The 23,269-nt window shown below is 34.3% G+C and overlaps 4 protein-coding genes across 5 annotated transcripts in view; 1 reads left to right on the plus strand and 3 right to left on the minus strand.

The window, feature by feature from the left end:
* Positions 1-15,111, minus strand: part of LOC111499955 (GPCR-type G protein 1-like) — a 19,142-nt gene extending 4,031 nt beyond the window's left edge. For both annotated transcript variants that reach the window (XM_023151705.1, XM_023151704.1), the window contains exons 1-8: positions 14,647-15,111; positions 12,470-12,570; positions 11,000-11,107; positions 10,404-10,524; positions 3,306-3,435; positions 2,819-2,897; positions 2,414-2,502; positions 220-312 (exon numbers count right to left, since the gene is read on the minus strand). In XM_023151705.1, coding sequence (XP_023007473.1) covers positions 220-312; positions 2,414-2,502; positions 2,819-2,897; positions 3,306-3,435; positions 10,404-10,524; positions 11,000-11,107; positions 12,470-12,570; positions 14,647-14,900 — 975 coding nt within the window. In that variant the 5' untranslated portion in view covers positions 14,901-15,111. The remainder of the gene's footprint in view (positions 1-219; positions 313-2,413; positions 2,503-2,818; positions 2,898-3,305; positions 3,436-10,403; positions 10,525-10,999; positions 11,108-12,469; positions 12,571-14,646) is intronic.
* Positions 15,112-16,045: 934 nt separating this feature from the next.
* Positions 16,046-17,267, minus strand: LOC111499977 (probable carboxylesterase 12). Its single transcript, XM_023151741.1, has one exon. The coding sequence runs from the start codon at positions 17,195-17,197 to the stop codon at positions 16,229-16,231; it is 969 nt and encodes a 322-aa protein (XP_023007509.1). The 5' UTR covers positions 17,198-17,267; the 3' UTR covers positions 16,046-16,228.
* A 510-nt stretch (positions 17,268-17,777) lies between these two features.
* On the minus strand, positions 17,778-19,140 carry LOC111499978 (probable carboxylesterase 2). The gene is made up of 2 exons (XM_023151742.1): positions 18,189-19,140; positions 17,778-17,947 (listed from the first exon to the last, which is right to left on the minus strand). The coding sequence occupies exons 1-2, from the start codon at positions 19,100-19,102 to the stop codon at positions 17,905-17,907; spliced, it is 957 nt and encodes a 318-aa protein (XP_023007510.1). The 5' UTR covers positions 19,103-19,140; the 3' UTR covers positions 17,778-17,904.
* Positions 19,141-22,668: 3,528 nt separating this feature from the next.
* The window catches only part of LOC111499959 (polyadenylate-binding protein RBP47-like), a 14,644-nt gene continuing 14,043 nt past the window's right edge, over positions 22,669-23,269 (plus strand). The window contains exon 1 of the mRNA XM_023151714.1: positions 22,669-23,216. Coding sequence (XP_023007482.1) covers positions 22,830-23,216 — 387 coding nt within the window. The 5' untranslated portion in view covers positions 22,669-22,829. The remainder of the gene's footprint in view (positions 23,217-23,269) is intronic.

Raw genomic sequence — 23,269 nt, forward strand, 5'->3', positions numbered from 1 at the left:
GAAAAAAAAAAAAAAAAAAAAAAATCAAATCAATCAGAAATTTTTTCATATCGACTTCTTCATCACATCAATTTTACAGAACCTACTTTTTTGGCTTTAAATATCTATTGTCAAACATTATCATGCCAAAGTTCATTGTAAATTTTGAACACGAGAACCGATCGTTTTGACTGAAAAAAGAAGTAAAAAAAGGTTAAAGAAAAGAGCACATTAACAGACCTTGATCATTTTATACACGCAGTAGACCGAACATGCATAGCCGAGTAGATTTTGCATGTGACCTCTCCAGGTACGTGAATAAGCTGCAGCCTCCTGTCAGAAGAACTGTGAAGTAGTTTCCAATGTAGAAAATGCAGTATTAAGAAATACATGAATCAGTAAAAGGTTTGATAAACATTGCTAATGTTTCACACCAGACTGATCAACATTGCACTAGTAATTATCATTTTTTTTAATTAGATTTTGTTTTGTTTTGTTTTGTTTTTTTGCTAGATTTGCAGATCATCCACCCAAATCTTGATTGAGTGCTTTAGCATTCAGCAGCCATACATAATGTTGTTCATAAACAGAAAACATAAAAGATCTTATTTGACTTCAATTGGCTAAGTCAAGTCAAGAGAAGAAAAAAATCAAGACATAAAACTTAAAAGAGAACATCCCAACGTCCTTCTGGCGACAAAACGCTCAAATTGCAGAATTTTAAGCTACATCACCTGTGCAGCAAATGTCTCGAGACGCTATGAAACTTTGTGTGCCCAAGTCTCTCCGTCAAAACAAGCGTATGCTTGGGGTATTTCGTTCATCACATCGCGACGCTACTTTAAATTCTATAGAAGCAACATTTTGCCTACAATATTGGGAGAGCCAACTGGGAGGGTTTTCAACTCTAAATCGATTTCATACTAAATTTGGGGATTTGGAAAAACTTTTGGAGCACTTATTGAAGCTTCAGAGCTCGGGATCCGTGGATCTTCAAGGGACCAAGAGATCGACACGCCGTTGACTCTACTTTCCTTAGATTTTGTACTTTTAACTATGATTGTAAGGCTTTAACTTGAGAGATTCCTTTTGTTGGGCTGTTTGTTTATGCCCTTGTATATTCTTTCATTTCGAGATTCCTTTTGTTGGGCTGTTTGTTTATGCCCTTGTATATTCTTTCATTTTCGTAAGAAAAACAAGATTTCTCATTGAAAAAAATAAAAAGGCTTCATCCTTTTAGATTGGAGTCTCTTCTTATAACTTTAGAGATTCCTTTTGTTGGGCTGCTTTCAAGCACCTGTATCTTCTTACTTTTTTCTAAGAAAAGTATATTTTTTTATTGAAAGAAATTTGGGAATCATCACAACTAATGCTTCTTCGTGGAGTTCAGTTTCCATGATGAATCACGAAAATAATAATTTCTGGTTAACCATGTTCCCAGAAAAAAAGATCATTTCGAGAAATGACGAACATGACTGAAGTAGCTATACATACAAATCCATTTACGGATCTGTATGCTTCGATTGAATCGGGAAGTTTCAGAAGAGGCAGCTGGTATACCACCCTAATGAAACTGCCTTTTCTTTTCTTTATTCGGATAGGATTTTTGTTGGTTTCGTTAGGAGGCTCGCGTAGTTTGTTACGTTAGCTCCAACAGGATAAGTTGCGTTGGAATTGAGAAAGTTCAGTGGAGTTCATAATTGCATAATAGGAGGAGAAGTAGTGAGGCGTGTCAAGGCACTTCTTGGTCCCCGTCCGCCCGGCCTGCTGGCCTGCTCTAAAAAATTCATGGGCCAACGAGCCTCTAGGACAAGGGGGCGGGAATTACTAACCAAGCCAAGCCTAGTTCTCACCGAGAGGCGTTGGTAGCTTGCTTCCAAGCCTTGCCAACTATAATAAATAGTCGTGGCCACGGCCCCAAGGAGCCTTAAACACTTGTACAATGCTCAAGTGTCTCTGGCCAACAAGTAGGATGGAGTCACTTTCGAAACTCTTAGTAAGTTCTTTTTTCCTACTCATTCTCCTTTGGTATCTTACAAATTGAATGACCTTTTGTAATTTCCTAGGATGTTTTGTACATTTACTAATATCTAAACAAAGTCCCAAGAACATCCACATACAGGTGTCCATCCTCCCAGCATTTGCAGCAATGTTTACAATAGCTCAACTAACATACTAACTTCTACCATAACTATATTGACATTTTTCCTTCCTCTCAAAAGAAAAACATAATAAATTACGATCATGAAGTATAACATAACATAACTTGAAAGCCAAACTCGCAAAATTTGAAGGAAGAAGAAAAACCCTTACTAGTCTGTAAGCCCATATAGAAATTCAAAAGCACACTTAGGCCCTTATAAACGATGATGGATTAAGCAATGTAGCGATAATGCCTGAAATTTCTACGTTCGTACAACAGTACAGCACAAACCTTAGCTTGACGAAGTTCATAGATTTCAAGGAATAGCTGCTTTGATAACTCCTCCAAAGCTTGTACTTCTGCTTCCAAGTTCTTAATATCTTCATAGATCCGGGAGACAATTGGCAAAAATAAGAGAAAGAACAAAGGTAAAACAAAGAAAATGAGAATAAAACTACAAGTATACTCATACAACATCCGAAAATTAATACATTTCTGAAAATCATGACACTTCGTTCGCATCCTTTTTTTCATTTGGGAGAAGAGAAATCATATTTTATCAAGGAGAAGAGAAAGAACGTGAAAAAAAAATGTCAGGTACTGCCCAAAGTTGGAGGAAATAAATAATTTGGGAACAGAAAGCAAATAAGAAAAGGAAAAAAAGTAATTTTAAAAGGATGAAAAACAACAACCAACCTTGCTCCTTTTGGTCCTCTTGTACTGATCGAACGACAGTACCGACCAGACGTTTAAAGAAAGATCCAGACTTGGAATTCTGTAACATTCATCCGTTAAGGCTTGGCGATGCTATTAAATATCAAGATCTTGTATGTGACAAGTTTTCTTTTTCTTTTAAGTTCTTACTGTCACAATAATGGGAACGGGAACTTTACTCAAGATACTTGGAAAAAAAAAAAAGCAGTGCAACAAGAGGATCCAACCCAAACTAACTACTAAAAACAGGAATCCAATCCAAAACAATAATTTTTCACATCATTTCTTAAATTAATAGGAACTGGGTTGAAAAACTAACTGAAAACCGAATGCTGACAGAGAAAATTGAAAATTGACATTACATTAGGGATAAAATTATATATTCAGCATGAAAAAGTAAATAGTAAGTAATGCCTTCAAATCATAAAATTAAAGACTTAACCAGCGAATAGAACTAAAGGTAAAATACCTCTTCCGAGCCAAGAACTCGCACCATTTCCATCTGTGAAAGAATAATTTTCTTTTTCTTTGCAATACAAGTCTCGAAGGATTGCATTAGTTGTCTTTCCAAGGCCTTAATATCAGTTTCCTCAATCTCTCTACAAATTATAAAATAAGCACATGCACAATGAGAAATGCGAAACACCGCTCTTGATTATGAAGATATTGATAATTTGAACCAAAAACTAAAACAATTTCAAGCCAGAAAAAAAAGTTTCTTTTAAGAAACCAAGCTTTCCAGAGAAAAATGAAAGAAAATACAAGGTCATTCAATAAACAAGTTCAACAAGGAGTCCAAGAAAATCAAACTACGATCAGAATTACAAAAAGGCCTAATAGCCAACACTAACAAGGAGGCATTCGACCTCACTATCTCGTCACACGACCTCTCCACCTCTCTAAAACTCCTATTGTTTCTCTCGAGCCAAATGTTCCACACAATAGCAAAGAAACTAGCATGCCACAAAATTGTGCCCTTTCTCTAAAAAGATAAATTCATAGAACTTCCTCAATTGTAGTATAATAGTCACTATTCCAAACTAAACACATACCAAACAAGTTCATCCATCGAAACTAGAGAGACGCCACAAACAAACAGTTCCATAACAAATGATGTAGATCCTTTGTTTGAAACCTACCAAAAAAAAAGGCAACATTGTAGGAACAACAGAAAGACAGAGTGTCTCTAAACAATGTTGCAACATCATTACAATGCAGAGAGGCCGACATCCTCTTTGAAGTCGTTACCAATCATCAAGAGGTGTGATTGGTCAGACATTTTAAAGAAAGAATAGTCTATGAAAACCAGAAATTACTCGGGAGTCGATTGAGTGTAAGAAAGGTATTAACACCCTCCAACCCCCAGTTAAAAATGATTACCACATTTTATTTTATATTATCTACGAAATATCAATTTCTATTTAATAAAAAAATTGTCTATCCTCACTTACTTACCATAATTACAAGGGACATTTCATAAGTAGAAGAAAATTTCTAATACATAAAGGGAAAAAACTTAACACAAATAATAACAATATCATTAGAGTTAGTAAATCTAATTAAGGAAAATATCAGACATAAACTTACACTCCCTCTCAAGTTAGGTTGAAAATATCTTTTGCGGTGCTACCTACTAGCACTTACAACATGTAAGTAGTCATATTTCTTAAAAGGTATGTTCTTTTCTGGGTTCCTTTCAAATGTTTTAGGATCCTATCAACTGCTTTAAAGCGAATGACCCTAGAGTATGCATGAATTGCCTAACCACCTGATAGGCCAATTGCCGATTTAACCCACCATAAAATCTAGCTATTCATAAGGGCCTCCATTGTATCCTTCTCGTCTTTATGTTCTACACTTTTAGTTCCATGTTGCAAAGTATAGAGCTTTTTCTTAAGTACTCGAGAATAATACTTAGGGATGTAACTTTTCCGCATTAATGTCTTCAATTCTTCGCACGTTTCAATTGGTTCTTTATAATTTCTTTTCCACTCTGGTTTCAAAGATGTCCACCATATATTTGCATAATCATAAAATTCAGCCACGAAAAACTTCAACTTCCTTTCTTTACTAAACTTGTTGTAATTGAAAACATGTTCATTTTGCTCTCTTATTACAAATACTCCTCTAGATCAAAACTCCCATAAAAGGGAGGAATTTTAAGCTTCATTCCCCCACATCTTCTCCTCACCCATATTGGTATTCCCTCTCAACCAAAAATGGTGATAAAATTTCTCTACTCCTCTTCGTCCTTTTCATCTCCCTCTCTCGGCCAAAATCTCTCCCTCCCCACGCATTGTGTATGACTAAAAGGGTGGCATTGTCATGTTCTTTTCATTTTCAACTCCCTCATAACAAGTTAACTTCTCTTCCTTGAGGATTGTATAAAGCTAGTTCAATTCGTTCTATCCAATCCGCCAAAGTACTAATGACTTGGTTCAAATGAGTAATGGTCTCGACTTGTGCTTCTCTCCACCTAGCTTCACTAATCTCCCTCCATTTCCCTCGCCTTGGTTTATGATTGTACCAATCGTAGTTAAAAATGTTCAGGCCTCACAGAATCAATTCACTGATTTTACCACTTGAGATAGTCATGTTTATCACACACAAAAGTAGCCTATTTGAAAAAGAGACTAAATTGTGATCAATGTGGGCTAATATGTAGATAAAACAATTCTTGTAGCAATGAGCTATTCAAAGCAATCAAAATAAAATGATTACGAAATAACAAAAAAATAAAACAAAGAAAGAATCAAACAAATAAGGGAAGTTAGAAAGATATTTTTCGAGTAAAATTGCATAAGGAAAATGAATTTCAAAAAGAAAGATCTTTCGTTATGATTTTGACTAAATGTCCTTCATAACTTTTAAAGATAAGATATTGATCTAATCTTTCTCTATTGGGAACTCGTGCAAATTCATACGTTATTATTGAGTTTGAATAGAAAATAAAAAACATTAAATACAACCGTTACAAATTTAGACAATTTCTATAAAATGTGAATGAAAGCTGATTTGATCTTCAAACAAACATACAGATGATAGAATAAATAATAAGAAAATTAATAATAATTGTTAAAATATCACTATTATATCATATTTGATCGATTTGCAAAGCTCAAACACTAAATTTACAAAAACAATTTAAGAACACAACATGAAGAAAAAAAAAAGACTTCATTTCATTGTAACACATGAAATGTTACAAGCCGACTCAAAGTAAATAGTAACCATTTAGAGCTTTGGAAGTCAACATTTTCAAGGTCGAAGTAGAGCATGAGGTTGCTCTAAATAACATTTGAGTTTAAATAGTATTTTGAAGGCTTCATTTATTATTTTAGTTTCACAAACACTCAAGTGTAATTTTGGTTTTTAAACGTGGGTTTCAAGCTTCGATCACTAAGGAGTAAGTGTCAAAAACTTGTCAATCATGGTCATAACTTCTTGTAGTGGACATTTGAATGGTAGAATAAATTATCAATCCTGACCATAACTTCTTGTAGTTGGCATTTGGAGGAAAGTTTAAGTTATTAAACTTGCCCGTCATGGTCATAACTACTTATAGTGAGGCAATCATAATCCTCAACCTAGCATTCCAAGCATTAAAGAAATCAACACCTCCTTATACAAAATTTAGATGAGCCAAAAGACAAGACTAGAATTATGTTATCTCTTATCAAAATTTAAAACATAGTTCTAAATTGAGTCACTTCGCTATCAAACTTGATCAAGACTTGATTAAAGGGCTCAGATGTGGTCAACCATAAAATTGCATGAAATCTTTGAAATGACAGATGATGGTCAAATTCCTATGAGAGAGTCTCAAACTTAAGAGCTCAATTTTCATTCATTGTAATCTTCTTTTACATAAAGTTTCTTCTTTTACTTAACAACTTTATGGATAGTTAAGCCTCCACAATAAGGAGGGCCCCAACCGTTCAACGGCTCATCATAAGAAATTATGGTCATGATTTACAAGTTTGGTAACTCCAACTATCCTTCAAATGCCAACTACAAGAAGATATAACCATGAATGGTAACTACTGCTCCCTTTCAAATGTCTACTACAAGAAGTTATACCTATAATAGACAAGTTTGTAGCTCTTCCTCTTTAATGAAAGCATCAAGCCCACATTTTAAAGCTGAAAAGTTACATTCGAGAGCTTATGAGACTAAAACAATAAATAAAGTCTTCAAAATACTCTCAAAATCAAGTGTTATTTATGATTACTCCATGCTCTACTTCGACCTTGTAAATGTTGATTTCCAAAGCTCCAAATGGTCCTTTCTCACTCGAGTCAGCTTGTAACACATGAAATAGAGTCTTCTTTTTTTCATGTTGTGTTCTTAAAATTTAGTGTTTAATCTTTGCAATCCGATCAAATCTAATATAATTGTGATGTGACAACAAATATCATTATTTTTCTTATCACTTAGTATATCATTTACACGTTTATTTAAAGATTAAATCAGCTTCCATTCACATTTTGTTGAAACGGTCCAAATATGTAACGGTTGTATTTAATGTTTTTCTTATCTATTCAAAATCGATGATAATGTATGAATTTGCTCGAGTCCTAACAAAGAAAAATTGTATAAATCTCTTATCTTTAATAGTTAAGAATAGCTTTTAGTCAAAATCACAAGAGAATACCTTTCTTTTTGGAATTCATTTTCAGTATGGAGTTTTACCATAAAAATATCTTTCTAACCTCTTTCTAACTACCTTTATTTGTTTGATTTTTTTTATTATTATTTTGTTATTATTTCATAATTATTTTATCTTGGATAACTCATTACTAAAAGAATTATTTTATACACATATTAGTCTACCTTGATCATAATTTAATCACTTTTCCAAATAGCCTACTATTGAGTGTGATAAGCACGAGTGTCCTGAGTGTAAAATTAATGAGTTGAGTGTAAAGCTAGGTGGTAAAATCATGAACCAAGGGAGAAATTGAGGGGATATGAGTGAAGCCAGGTGGAAAGAAGCTCAAGTTTGTACCAAGTCATTGTAATTTGACAAGCAAGATGGAATGAATTGAAGTAGATTTAGATAATCCTCAAGGAAAGGAAGTTATCTTGAATGAAAGAGTTGAAAATGAAGAAAAATATGACAATGTCCCCATCTTAACCGAACAAAATCCAAGGGAGCTAGAGAAAGAGGAAGAAGAGAGAATAACATCAAGAAGGGTTGAGAGAGAGTACCGATCTGATTGAGGAGAAGAAAGAGAAGTCAGAAGAGTGAAGCTTAAAATTCCTACCTTTTATAGGAGGTCCGATCTAGAAGAGTATTTGCAATATGAGAGAATAATAGAGAATGTTTTCGATTACAACAATTCTAGTGAAGAAAAGAAGTTGAAACTTGTCACGACTGAATAGTTAATAGAACCTTGCTTTACTTAGTGCTATTATTTTTAAGAATGTTAAATCTTGGGAACAATGTATGCCATTCATAGGGTCTGGCAATTCATAGTACCATCAATGTTCTAAAGTTTTGTTCTTTTCTAAAGTTGTTTATGGATTTAATACTCTTGCACCTCTTGATTTGCTTCTTATTCCGTCTAATATTTTTGTGAGTGAAGCAATCACAAGTAAGACATATTTGATTAAGACCTTGAAAAATATAGTCGACGAGAGAATTTAGAAACAAAACTTCAAAATTGCTTCAAGAATCAACAAAAGACGAAAGCAATTCATTTTTCAACCGAATGTTTCGGTACATTTTCAAAAGAAACAATTTTCATCTCAAAGGAAGACAAAGTTGTATTCAAGAGTGGATAGTCCTTACCAAATTCTTGAAAGAATTAATAACATTGCCTCTAAAATTGATCTTCCAGGAAAACTTTTAGTACATTCTACTTTCAATGGTGCTGACTTGAGTCGTGATGATTTTCCTAATTTGAGGATGACTCCTTTTGAAGAGAGAGATGATAAGAATCATGGTGTTCTACAAGTTTCAAGAAGACTTATTACACGATCCAAAGACAAGAAGATTCAACAAACGTCCATTCTTCATCTACAAAATTGAATAGGCTCGGTTCAACCTTCATTTCAGGTGTTAAATGTTGACTCGAGTGAGAAATGACTATTTGGAGCTTTGAAATTCAATATTTACAAGATTGAAGTAAAGCAAGGAGTTAGCCATAAATTACATTTTAGTTTGAATTGTACTGTGAAGACTTCATTTATTATTTTAGTTTCATAAACTCTTTGAGTGTAAATTCCAACATTTAAATGTGGATTTCAATCTAAGATAATCAAAGTGCAGAAGTTACCAAACTTGCCAATTATGGTCATTACTTTTTGTAGTGGATATTTGTAGTGGACATTTGAAGGGTAGTACAAGTTACTAATCATGATCATAACTTCGTTCCTAACTTCTTGTAGGGGGCAATTGAAGGGTAGTTTGAGTTATCAAACTTGTCAATCACTGATATAACTTCTTGCAATGGACAATTGAAGATTGGTTGGAGTTATCAAATTTGTCAATCACGATCATAACTTCGAGGAGTTCTTTTTGTGGGGAAGTTTATAAATACCCACAAAATTGGTAGGTAAAAACAAATTATTATGAACGAAAATTGAGCTCTCACGTTTGAGACTTTCTCCCATCGAAATTCAAGTTATCATCCTTGCCCTAGCTTAGATTTTATACAATTCTTGTGAAGGATTACATCCAAGTCATTCAATTAGATTGGACCGAAGTCATTCAATCAAACTTTGATCAAGTTTGACTATGGAGTGACTCAATTTAGAATAACGTTCTAAATCTTTTTAAGAGGTAATCTAATTCTGGTCTTGTCTCTTAATTGATCTAAATTTGGTCTTGTCTCTTAATTGATCTAAATTTTGTACAATGAGGTGTTAATTTTTTTAATTCAAGCATTCTTGCTCCAACAAATGCTTAAATCGTTGCTCTAAGATTATGATTGCCTTATCAGAAACCCCAACCCTTCAACTATGCACTACAATGGTCATGATTAACAAGTTTGGTAACTCCAACTACCCTTCAAATGTCCACTACAAGAAATTATGGTTATGATTGATAACTCTTAGTCCCTTCATATGCCCACTACAAGAAGTTGTGGACATAATTAACAAGCTTGGTAACTCTTACTACTTAATTATCTAAACTTAAAACCCACATGAAAATTACACTCAAGAGTTCATGAAACTAAAAGAAGTTTTCAAATTACTCTCCAAACTCAAGTATTATTTATGATAAACTCATCCTCTCCTTCAACCTTGCAAATATTTATTTTCAAAGTTCCAAATAATCTTTTCTTACTCGAGTTAGTTTGTAACAAATGAAATGGAGGTTAAGCTGAGCCTATCCAATTTTGTAGATGAATAATGAACACTTATTAAATCTTCTTAGCCTTGGATCATGTAATAAGTCCAATTGAAACATATGGAACAAATACCATGTTTCAACTTACAATATTTAAAGTGGTGATATATGAGAATCAGAATATTCAAAACACTACTGAAGAGAAGAAAAAAAAAATTGACGTGAAAATTCAGCACAAATGTGATATCAGAAGGAACAAATAATAGGTACCTGATGAAGAGAGACAAATAACTGTAAGGTAAATTTACAGCTCCAAACCCAGATAGCACAGCCATCACAGTGACCCCAATCACCCCTATTCTGCTGACCAATTGAGGCATGGTAAAAAAGCCTGAAGAGCAAATGTTATCTCTTCAACTCAGAAATAAGATTTACGTTGATATGTGAAAAGTTAAAAACAAACATCAATAACAAGTATCAAGTATAACAAAAACTATACCAAAAACCTTTTACTGGGCAATACAAATTCGCCCCGGAAGAGAAAAGATGTGTAACTTAAGCACAAAGTTTCCCAATAGTTGATGACGGAGGAAGCAATGGAGTTGGACAGCCCAAAAAGAAACTAAGCTTTCTTTGAGAAATATGAAAGAAAACAAGAGGGGATACAAAAGATAACTCAAAAAGAGAAGCCACAAAGGCCGCAAAAAAAGCCTCAATCCAAAAGAATAAGTCCAAGTGAAAGCCAAAAAAGGTTCTTATGACCCTGGGAGTATTGAATAACATGTACTAACAATGCATACAGCAAAAAATGAAAATATCAGGAATGGCAGCAAGGTGAACCAATAAATTCAAAACAAATTGGTAACCTTTATCAGGAGAAGGCATTGGAAAATGGATGCCCATTCGCCAAAAAACATAAAGAAACGCCAGTAAGAATAACATGGCTCCAAGAGCAGCCCGCTCCTTCCTTACACCTGGAACAAATGTTTTAGCATCACAAAAGAAGGTCAAGAACAATAAAAGTTATCACTATTCCTGAAATCCTTCTTCTACGTTGAAAACAGTTGTTTTTTTTTTTTTTAGGAAAAAAAGGTTAGTTATACGAGATACATTAAGACAATCTCAATCTAAACACAGCCAACTGATGTATATTATTGAAATTAAAGGTGACTTCGGCTTGAAGTAATTTTGTGTAATATACCAAGGCCTATACACAATGCAACGATAATCTCACCCAAAACCAGTGATCTTAGTTTGTCCATGAGCCTGCAATCAGCATATATGGTTGGATAAAAAGTTTTAAGGACATGTCAAATTTTTGCCTCAAAAGTTTTCAAAAGATAGCTTAATTTGGTGTTAGCCTGCACAAAAAAAATGGGCTTGAAGGCGCCATACAGTCTAACTACCTCATGAAACAACAAATTTGCTATTTTATTAGAGTCACATCTTCCCTCAAGGACTAAAGTGATCCTGTTGAGACAAATCAACTGTTCATTATGAAAGAAAATTCCCATCACGGTATGTACGAAGGAAACCATAGTTAAAGTCCTACAATGATCCTCCAAACTATTTTTACAGGGAAATGGTGCAAAAATTCCATATTTAATTGATTGTCCCTTCGAAATCTAACATGCAAGACATCTTCAAATAAAATTAATAACAATTTTGAGAACTTCAGGCCAATAAAAGCAGTCAAATATCGTTTAAGGAGTCTTTCTGAAATGACCAATTAGTTGATGAATTTCTTTCATGCTTGGTGAGATTTTTACCACCTCAATCTGAAATGAACTAAAAATCCATTTGTGGCCTCGTCTAGTGTTTGACTGTGTGTTGATTATCTCTTGAAATTTGTGGGGAGCAGTCTTTAAACTTCTAAATATGGCTGTGGTCTTAGAACTTTGGAATTGGAGATGGATGTGTATCTTTAATTTTGAAGAAGGTTAAGCGAACGGTTTTTTTTTTGGTTGAATGGATTAGGAGTAGAATTTGAACTTCAAAATTTTGGCGAGTGGTGTTCTAAAGAAAATTGTAATTTCACTAGGGATTGAAATACAACGTTTTTTTTTCTAATGGAAACTTCAACTTCAACCTTTAATCCCTTCAAACATGCTTATTGGTATTTCTCATCATGTTGAAATATGAAGTAGAGTTCGAATTTTAAATAACAGAAGATAACTTTTACTTCATATGTGCAACCTTTTTATTACAGGAGACAATTTCATTGAACATTCAAATAATTTATTATATACAAAAAATATAAAAGGATAAAATAATTTTAAAGAAAGTAAAAGTAGTGACACTCGTTTATTAGATAGACTAGAAAGGAAGAAACATACCACTATTGCAAAGCATCAAGTAACAATGATAGTAAGGCAACATGAAAACCAGTAAGAGTATCAAACAGAACAAATCCACCTTCCAGTTTATCCATCTTGCCCTGCAGCAATTAAAATAAACCAAGATTAATGACACTCAATTGTGATAATCGGCAACAATTCAACCATGAAAAACAAGTGTAAACATACTTTTGTTGTTCATAATATCAGCCGTCAAGTGAAGACATATAGATGGAAGTTTGGGATATTGCATAATTCTTAATAGAGCATTACTCACGAATGGAGCAAAAGGTCTTTTTATGGTGCTTTTAAAGATGGAAGATTTGTAGTTTGATTGTTGGGATGTGGACCATCTTGAAAGTATGTTACAGGTAGACACTTAATTGTAATCAACCTTCAATCTCTTCAATCAAGCTTTTATATTTGTGATTAGAATCAGTTTAGGAGAATGCTACCAATCAAAAAGAGTCTATAGAATTCCATTAGTATGAATAAATTTTCTCATAGACACACGTGGTGTCAACTTTTCATGGCCTTCGGAAACTACGTCTGAAAGGAATTTCCTAAACAAGGAAACATGTCTCCTCATCTTTGGAGATGCAGAAATTAGAATGTATCTTGTTTTAAAGAAGGGGCATCTCGCTACTCTCTTACTTCTTCCTATTTTTAGATGACTAATAATGAAGTAACTTCTTCTAAGACTTTTTAAGCCTTGCAAAATAAAGAATATAAAAACTATAGTTCTAAATTAGCAAAATTAAGCATACTAAAACAACCTGCCATCCTAACTAAATTCCAGGCTACTTCGCTTTTATTCACCCCTCTGAAAAAATGAACTCGCTGTCAAGTTCAAATTGAAGAACAAGAAGAATGAGCATCTTGTAGCAAGTGAACCAAGGATTGGAGGAATGTTCAAGAGCCAAAAAGATTAAGTGAAATACTCCAACCATAAAGCTATTCTCGATCAAATTATAATCCAAGAAAGAAAAAAAATTGCAAGCAATTTACATGTCAACGTGTCCTTCAAAATATGAAACCTTCAAAGCTATGTCTATTATACCAGTCAAGACATCAACCAAAATTTGCAGTTTTACCATTATAGAGGCAAGAGTTGTTTGCTCAATTGGTAGCTTTAATTATGATCATATCAAGGCAATCCACAAGAATCTCTTAAGTATTACTCCCACTATTTTAGCAATCCCATCTTTTAAAACATCATAAGAAACATTTTTCAGTTTCCTGAAAGTGGCTACTAAATTCTTACAACCAGTGAGAATTGTAGGCTAGTTTTTTGGTAAAGTGCGAATTAAAGGTAGGTTCAATTGGGTTGGAGAATAACTTTTCTTTGCTTGGTTATAGTTCATGTCCACTCGTAATGAACCCCCGCCAGCCCCGACGTGGAGTCGTAACTCTTCTTGTAGAAACCTCCTTCAACTGATTCAAGTGATTCAGTTAGTAGGAAAGTCAGATGGAAAAGAAAAAAAAAAAAAATTTGTTTCCTTCAGATTTCTTATTGATCAGAAAAATAGGCTATGTTATAACCTTGGCTACTGCACGGTGGAGTTCAAATTGACTCTAAGAAAATCTGGCCCATTTTTCTTCCTATGGTTGATACTCTATTGTCCTCAGGATAAGGAGAGAAGACTTCAGAGTCTTCCAACAATACTATCATCTCGTAGTATCTGATAAGAAAAGGACGGCATTGTTTTAGATGGGCTTGAACCCATCACCTGTGGTGTCTGCAATCAGTAGTGTTTCCTTTACATTGTGATAGCAAAATGGACTCTCCAACAAAATTTGGAGCTGGATGATGCTTGTGCATGATATTGATGGAGAATACAACCATTTTGGGAATGTGGATTGTGTGCAGTGGTTGAATTTTAGGGTCATTTCATCCAGAGGCTTGTGGTACTCCTCCATGGATTCCATGGTTCATCTTCAGGGCGGAAGATTGATCCATGTACAATCTAAAGCTTGTAATAACCATTTTCTCTGAATCCCAAATTATCCAGTACTAAAAACTGACCTCAAAATCACTTCTCCAAGTAAACAACACGCCAAACCAAGGTACATAATGCAATATCAAAAACAAGAAAATGATCCAAATTGCCCATAATTTAAGACACAGTGTGTTCGTTAGTGAGTAAAGCTGCAGAAATCGAACACAAAGAACTCACTCTTTAGACAGAAGAGGAATGATCTCGAAGAGAACGAGCTGAAGAAGATTGCAGGAGAGCGCGAAGACAACGCTGAATATGATTTGTACGAGGACTTGCTTTTCTTCATACTCCTTGTAGAGTCTTTGATTCAAGAACCATAACCCCGCCCATCCGAGAAGGCACAGGAAACCCACCGCCACCACTCCCTCGCAGATCGACCATCCCCACCCCATAGCTTCGTCGCTCAGGTAATACCACTCCTCCGTCGACATCTAAAGCCGTGATCTCTTCACTTTTTCTATTCGTTCCTGTAAACAGCATCAAATCAACAATGAGATTTCACGATTTGCCTCGTCTCTCCCGTTCTGTAGTCGATTTCACGGCTCCATTGCTTCATCTTCATCTAAACAAACATCGTACTCGTCTCAACTATTTTAAGCTTCCACCGAAATCATAGTTCTTTTTCCTCATTTTCCTTACTAATAAAAATATCCTCAAACCGTTTTTTTCAAACATATCTCAACAAAAGTTTTAATAATATATTAACTTTTAAAAAAATTACAAAAAATTCTTTAAATTAATTTTGAACATAAACATTTCTTTTCACTTTTTTTTATTTTACTTTAATCATTAATACTATTCCTAAAAAATACCTATGCAATTTTAATATGAGGACTCTTATTTTAAAAAATTAAAAAAATATATAATCCTTAATATTTAGAGGATAATCTATTATTCATATTTTAGAAATCCTCTCCAATTTTTTTTAGTATTTTCTTAAGTTAAATTTATAAATTAAATTTTCTTTTAGCCTACTGACATTTTTTTAATAAATATATAATAACTTCAATAGAAAAGTTTTTTTTTTTTTTTAATTTAAGAGTTTTGAAGGTATTATTAAAAAAATTTAAAATTAACTGCCTTTATTAATTTAGTTTTTTTTAATTAAATTACAAAAACTTCCAAATTTAGTTCAACCTAATATTATATTATTATATTTAATGAATCAATTAATTTTTAAAAATTTTAAATTTGAAACCACCCTAAAAAGTTAATCTTACACATGTATACGAAAGTTCGACGTGGTGGTGAAGTGCAAGCAAGTCTCAACAATTGAGAGAGAGAAATAAATCGTACACGATTCTACACAATGGTATAATATTGTCTACTTTTAGTGTAAACTCTCATGGCTTTGATTTGAGCTTCCCTAAAGGACCTCATCCCAATGGAGAGTGAATTATTAGATTAGAAATTCATGATCATTCGCTAAATTAATAAATGTGGACACTTTCATCCAATACCAACAACTAGTAGATAGCCTTATCTACTAGACCGACATTATATACCTCAAACAGTTTGTAAGTCATTAATTAAATTAGGTAAGAAAAAATGTTTGAGCTAAAAGAGGCACTAGAACTAACTATGAACAAGCAAGCAATCACATCACTATTATTATAATCTTTCCCAAGGCATTGGAAGATTACCACAGAAAACTCAAAACCGAATTAAAAACGGCATAAGATTCCTCCCGCCGGCTATCGACGACGACGACGACAATGAAAAACGAAGAAGACAGGGGAGAGTACATATCTTTGTTCATTCAACAACGGCACTTGCCGCTGATGAACGCCGCGAGCTGTCCGACGAGGTCTGCCGCCGAGTCGCAGGTTGGATTGAACAAATGGAAGACGTGCCCTTCGCCGTCGGTCTCCACCACATCGACGGTTCCGCCCCATCCTGATTTCCTCAAACATTCCGCGTAATGCCGTCCCCTCTCCTTCAGATTGTCCTTCTCCGCTACATAAATCGCCACTTTCTCCGCCGCAAGCCGCCCCAAATCCGGTTCGTGCTCCGGGTTCACAATCGGATCATCTAAATCCTTAATATCCTTCGAAACCCAATACCACAGATTCTCCACCACATGTATGCTCTTCGGATCCCACTCCTTTTCTTCTCCGATCAATTTTCCCCCCCAAAAATGTGGGTGAATCAACTGCAATCCCTTGATCTTCACTCCGGCCAGCCCCTCCGTCGCCATCCGCAGCGCCATCCGGTGGGCGATGTTCCCTCCAGCGCTATCTCCAGCCAGATAAACCTGGTTCAGATCTGCAATTTCATTCAACCACTCATCTGGCCCGGTTCCATTCGAGTGAGCCGCGATCCATTTCAGAGCAGTCCATGAATCTTCAAAAGGAATCGGTAGCTGGTGCTCCGGTGCGCGCCGATAGTTGACGGAGACAGCGACGATGTTGGCTTCAGCCACCCAAGGGTTGAGGTGCTGGTGGTAGAAAGGAGAAAACGCCGTTTCGATGCAGAACCCACCGCCATGGAAGTAAACAAGAAGAGGAAGCTTCTGATCTCCTTTCCCAGAGCCCGCAGCAGATTTAGGCCTGTAAATCCGGACAGCGACGGAATCTTCCTGCGAGATAACGACATCTTTAGACTCCACACCGGTTTTCGGATCAAGACCGGGAGGATCGATGTCGTTGCCGATAAGCCTGTCGATCCGACGGTCTTTGTAAATGATGAACCAGGGTGCAGCGTTCAAGGCAATTTCATCGGAAGCCATGGCAGAAGAAGCAAAGAAATGAAGGAAAACCAGGCAAACGAAAATGACGACTCCTTCCACTTTCTGCCAACAGACGCTTAAAGAACAATCCAGGTACTGTCTCAAAATTACGCTAATACCCTTTTTAAATTTACAATTAAACCTATAAATAAAATTTCTGCCATTTTTATTTGATTGTATTTGATTTTTTTACTATTTTAAAATTCTTAATTAATTTATTTATTTTATATTTAATTATTTTATCATTTTCTCCACTATTACCGTTGGGATACGAATCAACAAATTATTGATTATAAGATTTGCGTCTTTAAAAAATACAATAAAATGTCATTCAGACTAAAAAAAATAATAATAGTAATTGAGAAGAGGGGGCGAATTCGTAAATTCCCACAAAAGATTTAACTTTTATTTAAATGCTGTTACCAAATAAAGTAGAAAAAATTAATTAATGGGTTATTAATGGATTCTGATATCATCTTTACTTTAGATTTTTCAAAGTCTTATTTAATTATAAATTCATGATCATTCTCATAAAATAGAGAGGTGAGACTTTCATCATCCAACAATGTCAATTCTCACATTAATTATAAACGACAATTATATATATAATATGATAATATCTTAGAATACAAGAAAATAAATACCCAAGTAAAACTAGTCTGCTTCAACATTAATCGATGCCTCGATTAAAGATTTGAGTAGCCTCTTTAGAGATTGGAGGGTCGGGTCACCATCTCGGCCTCGTTTGAACTAAAACAAACAAGAAAACAGAAAGGGTACAATAATGTCAATAATAAATAAATAGTACCAGAAGAAACACCAGTAATAAAATAAACATCAACAATAAAATTATAATTTAATCTAATTTCATTTGAACTTTAAGGATATGAATCAAATTAAATCCTTTTCGAAGTCTTAAAAATTAAAAATATATATATAATAAAAATTATTCAACGTAATTTCTTATAAATATAAGTTACACGTGGCTTACTCTGATTGGATAAAGGAAGCCACTTTTTTAACCAATGCAACAGCCTTCTCACAGTCAGGATTGAACAAATGGAACACGTGGTCCTCGCCTTCATTCTCCACCATCTCCACCGACCCCTTCCATCCACTCTCCCTCAGTGCCGCGTGAAATCCACGCGCCCTATCATTCAGGAAATCGTGTTCCGCCGCTATTATCAGGACCCGGTTGCACCGAAACCTCGCTAGTCCCGGGTTGGCCCACGGGTTCATTCTCGGATCCTCCAGACCCGTCGACGTCGGAAAGATGTACTCTATTAACTTATCGGGCTTATCTATCATGAAAAATGGATGCACCAAGCCCAGCCCAATTATATTCAGTCCTTCCGGCCCATTATCATTTTCGCTGGCCCGGCCCACGACGTTATACGAAATATTGGCCCCAGCGCTGTCACCGACAATAAAAACGCAGTCGAAATCCGCGTGTTCGTTCAGCCACATCTCGGCGCCGTCGCGATTGGAATGCGACGCCACCCACTCCACCGCCGTCCAGGCGTCATCGTACGCCGCCGGAAGCGGATTCTCCGGTGCAAGACGGTATTCGACAGAGACAGCGACGGCGTTGGCTTCGGCAGCGAGGGAGATCAAGTGGCTGTGGTAGATCGAAGACGCGACGGAGCCGATGGTGAAAGCGCCGCCGTGGATGTAAATTAGGAGCGGAAGCTTCTCCGCAGAGGTTGAAACTTTGGGGAGGTAGATCCGGACGGAGAGTTTGGTGTGTGGATCGATGAGGACGTCTTTGGATTGGACACCGGTTCGTGAATCGGTTGACGGCGGAACAGTGTCGGCGGGAACGAGCCTCTCTACGCGGCCGCTCTTGAAGACGCGGAAGACTGATAAGAATTGGAAAACCACTTCTTCTCCGGCGGTGGAATCCATTCTCTGGCGATGAAAGAAAGGAACGGTGGATATGGGATTTGTTAAGGGTATGAACTTATAAATATTTTTCTCATTTTATTTTAAAATGAAATTAATTAGCAAAATTAAATTATAAAAATTTATTAAAAATATAAGAAATTCTAAATTAAGTGAGACATGATAATAATATCTTTTTTATAATATATTATTGAAAAGAGGAAAAAGCATTTTAACCTGTCATGAATTTCTTTTCACAATTTATTTCTTACCAACTTTTACATTTATTTTGATTTAGAGGTTTTTTTTTTTTTTTACCAGAATTTAATTCTGGAAAAAATTATTTTTTTTTAAATATTAAAATTATTAAAATGGAGAGTGGAAGTTGGGTGCTCTAAATAATTTTTTTTTACTTGTAAATCAATTATTAATACATAATTTTTTTTTTATTTATTTAAATAATTCATACCAACCCAACTAAACATTTCATTATATCACTACCTACTTCATTAAAATACAAATAAATTCTAAATTTTTATTATTTTTATTTTTGTAATGCTATGTATTTAATAATATATTTTTAAAAAATATATATTAAAACATAAATAATTGTTGGACAATCCTAATAATCGTAACTAAATTCGAAATGAAAAAAAAAAAAAAGCTTAAAAATTCCTCAAAAGAGTAAAAGTTTTAATTTGAGAGCTCAGTTTCATTCATAAAAAAATTTAAACGATGAATAAGTTACACTCAAAATAATTAACCCTTCTTTTTTCCTATGAAATTAAAATAATAAATAAAGTTTGAAAATAAATTAAGAAAAGTGCTATTATAACAGTTTTATCCCCCACTTTAACGTGTAAATATTCACTTCGAAGCTTCAAATGTTGTTCGAATAAAAACAAATTTGGTGATGCCATTTTAAGGCCGAATTATTACCAAATCTGATAGTGCTGCACCTACAAACATTAAAGATTTATACGCGGACAAAAACAAGTTGTGAGAGAAGATCTTGACACAATCAAGCCTATGTTCGATTTTAATGCAAATGTTGATGGTTTGAATGAGTTTGAAACTTCCGTGTTTGATTTTAATACAAATTTTAGATAGCACCCAATTCAATTTAAATGTTAGATTTGGTGATACATCAACAATTATTACCAAATTTGATATTAATGCATCTACAAATATATATGTTCTACGATTGAACAAAAACGAGTGGTAAGAGAAGATCTTGATGCGATCAATTTCGTGTTTGATTTTAATGCAAATCTTGATCCTCGATTCAACCAGGTAAAGCAAGCACTAAGAAAAAGTCAAGAAAGAGAAGTTTAAGCTCCTGAACCGTAACCTTCTTTCACTCCTTTTCCTATTTATTCTGTCATTAGGTAAAGCCGCTAACGAATTTACTCGACTGTAAACAAGGAAGGGTTTCACTATTTAAACACTCACAGTAAAAGCAACTAATTAATTGACGCCTCATGAACGAGTTTGAAAAACTAATTGGCATATGGTGAATGAAGAGCTGAAAACCCTCATGAAATCAGGGGCTAGGCCCAATTAAAAAATTAGCCCTAGAAAATGTTACATTTGATGATTCCGTGCCCAATTAGTATCAATTCTGCATCTACAAAGATATGTTCAGGAGTAAACAAAAATGAGTTGTAAGAGAAGATCTCGACGCAATCAAGTCGTATTTTAATGCAAACCTTCATGTATGGGTGAGTTTGAAAAACTAATGGTGCGTGGTAGTGAAATGGTATGAACGAAGATGATCCTGCGAGATAAGCTCTCGAAGCGAGCCAGGTCCAATGCAAAAATAAGGCATCAAACAAAGTTAAAACTAGATTTGGTGATACCGTTTTCAAACAAAATTATTCTAAATATGATATTACTCCATCTCCAAAATATGGTCTATAAATAAACGAAGACGAGTTGCAAGAGAAGCTCGTTACGGTGATACCATTTTGAGAGCCCAATTATTTTCTTGATATTAATGCATCTAAAGATATGTTCTAAGGAAATTATTGACACAATCAATCACGTGTTTGATTTTAATGCAAATCTTGATGCTACGAGTGAATTTGAAAAATTAATTGCATAGACAACCTAATTTGAGAATATACCCACTCACATAATTCATAAAGTTTAATTAATAATATTGTTAGATAAATTAAATGAAGAGTGAACAAAATTATAATATTTTTAAGGATATTATTACACGTTTAATTTCGCGTACTTTTTATATTTAAAATCAAATTTAAAAAATTTAAAAGGCAAATAATTAAGTTAAATAAATAAAACGTTGGTAAATTTACAAAAATACCCCAATTTTGACCCTTCAAACTTTCCAATCTGGGCATACCAATATCTGTCTTACCATTTTTATTAAATTTTGCTTAAATTATCATGGATAATAATAATTATTTTTGTGATACATTTTTTTCGTAAGAAATAAACTTATTTATTTATTTATTATTTATAGCTTTATTTACACAGATGTATATCATGAATATTAACATTAAGTCATCGAGTATATAATTGTTTAAACTATGAAATTATTGTGATGGAACGATATATAAATAATAATTTTGATTTTTTTTTAAATATTTCATAACCATATTTAATTTATTCCTATAATTGTTTTAAGTAAAACATGCTTAAATATCGGAAGATTATCGATTAATTAAAAACTTAAATAAGAATTTCCACCTATATGGAACGAGGACAAAAAGAAATTAACCTGAGGTAAAAGTAAAAACTTTAAAATAACGTTGAAAAATGATTGGGTAAGTTTAGAAAGATAATGATTAACCTCACTGGGCCCTCTACTACTGGGTCCCACGTTTGACCATATATGCTACGACGTCGCTTCCACGGAACGGCCACGCCTCTACCATTTTTTTTTCGTTCAGTTTTTCCATCACAATGGTAAATTAAATATTAATAGTTTCTAATTTTTATGTGATTTTTACCCTTAATTCAATTTCCACCTATTCTCTAACTAATTAAATATATAAATAAAATATATTTTTTTAAATATAATTTTCGTCACTTTTAAAAATTAATTTAACATTTTTTTTCAAACTTAATAAAAATTATATATATTTTTTTTTTGCGTAATTTAAAATTTTTATTTTTCTAACTAAACAACGAAATAATTTATGTAAAAGTTTGATTAATTTAAAAATAATAATTAAGTTCAAAATTAAATGACAAATACCTATGCTATTTTAATATAATCAAATTCAAAAAACAAATCCAAACCATTTGTTTTTTTTTTATCTAAAAAAATTTAATACTGTAATTTTTTAAAATAATAATTTCTTAAATTATAATATGAATTAATCTAAAATACATTTTTTATTTGATCATTAAATATTGATAAATAAACTTAAAAAAATAAATAAAAATATACATATATATATATATATATATCTAAATTCCAATTAAATAAATGAATTGTAATTTGTGGAATATAAATTACGTTCGTTGTCCACCCACCGGATCCCGTCACCACCGCCGCCCCTCTCTCCCTCATAATAGTATTTTATTGGAACCTACCATCCACTATAAAAGCTATTTCACATTCCCCATCCCCTCCTCTTTCTCTCTCTCTCCAACCTGGTCTTACTCCATTCACATATCCAGCCAGGGCCGTCGTTTCTCACACATCTTGCCGGAGGGAGAGAATAAACGAAGAAGGCGACGGAGACGGAGACGGAGACAGAGAGAGTTTGATTTGAATATCATGGCCCAGCCTTCCAACGGTGCTGATCTCAATCCTCAAGCCCCTCACCCTCACCATCAATGGTATCAACAACAACGACAGTATCAGCAGCAATGGATGGCGGTGCAGTACCCTGCCGCCGCCATGGCCATGATGCAACAACAGCAGATGATGATGTATCCTCCTCAGCATTACGTGGCGTATTCTCACCATCCTTATCAACAGCAGCAACATCCACAGCAGCAGCCACCGCCGTCGCAGCAGCAGCAGCAGCAACAGCAGCAACCTCAGTCGCAGCGACCTCGCAGACAGGGGTCAACGGACGACGTTAAGACGCTTTGGATTGGTGACCTTCAGGCCTGGATGGACGAGACCTATCTCCATAACTGTTTCGCTCACACCGGCGAGGTCTAACTTGCTTATCGTATCGAGTTTTTTTTTTTTTTTTTTTTTTTTTTTTT

This window comes from Cucurbita maxima, unplaced genomic scaffold (assembly GCF_002738345.1).
Source record: "Cucurbita maxima cultivar Rimu unplaced genomic scaffold, Cmax_1.0 Cma_Scf00027, whole genome shotgun sequence".
Classification (NCBI taxonomy): domain Eukaryota; kingdom Viridiplantae; phylum Streptophyta; class Magnoliopsida; order Cucurbitales; family Cucurbitaceae; genus Cucurbita; species Cucurbita maxima.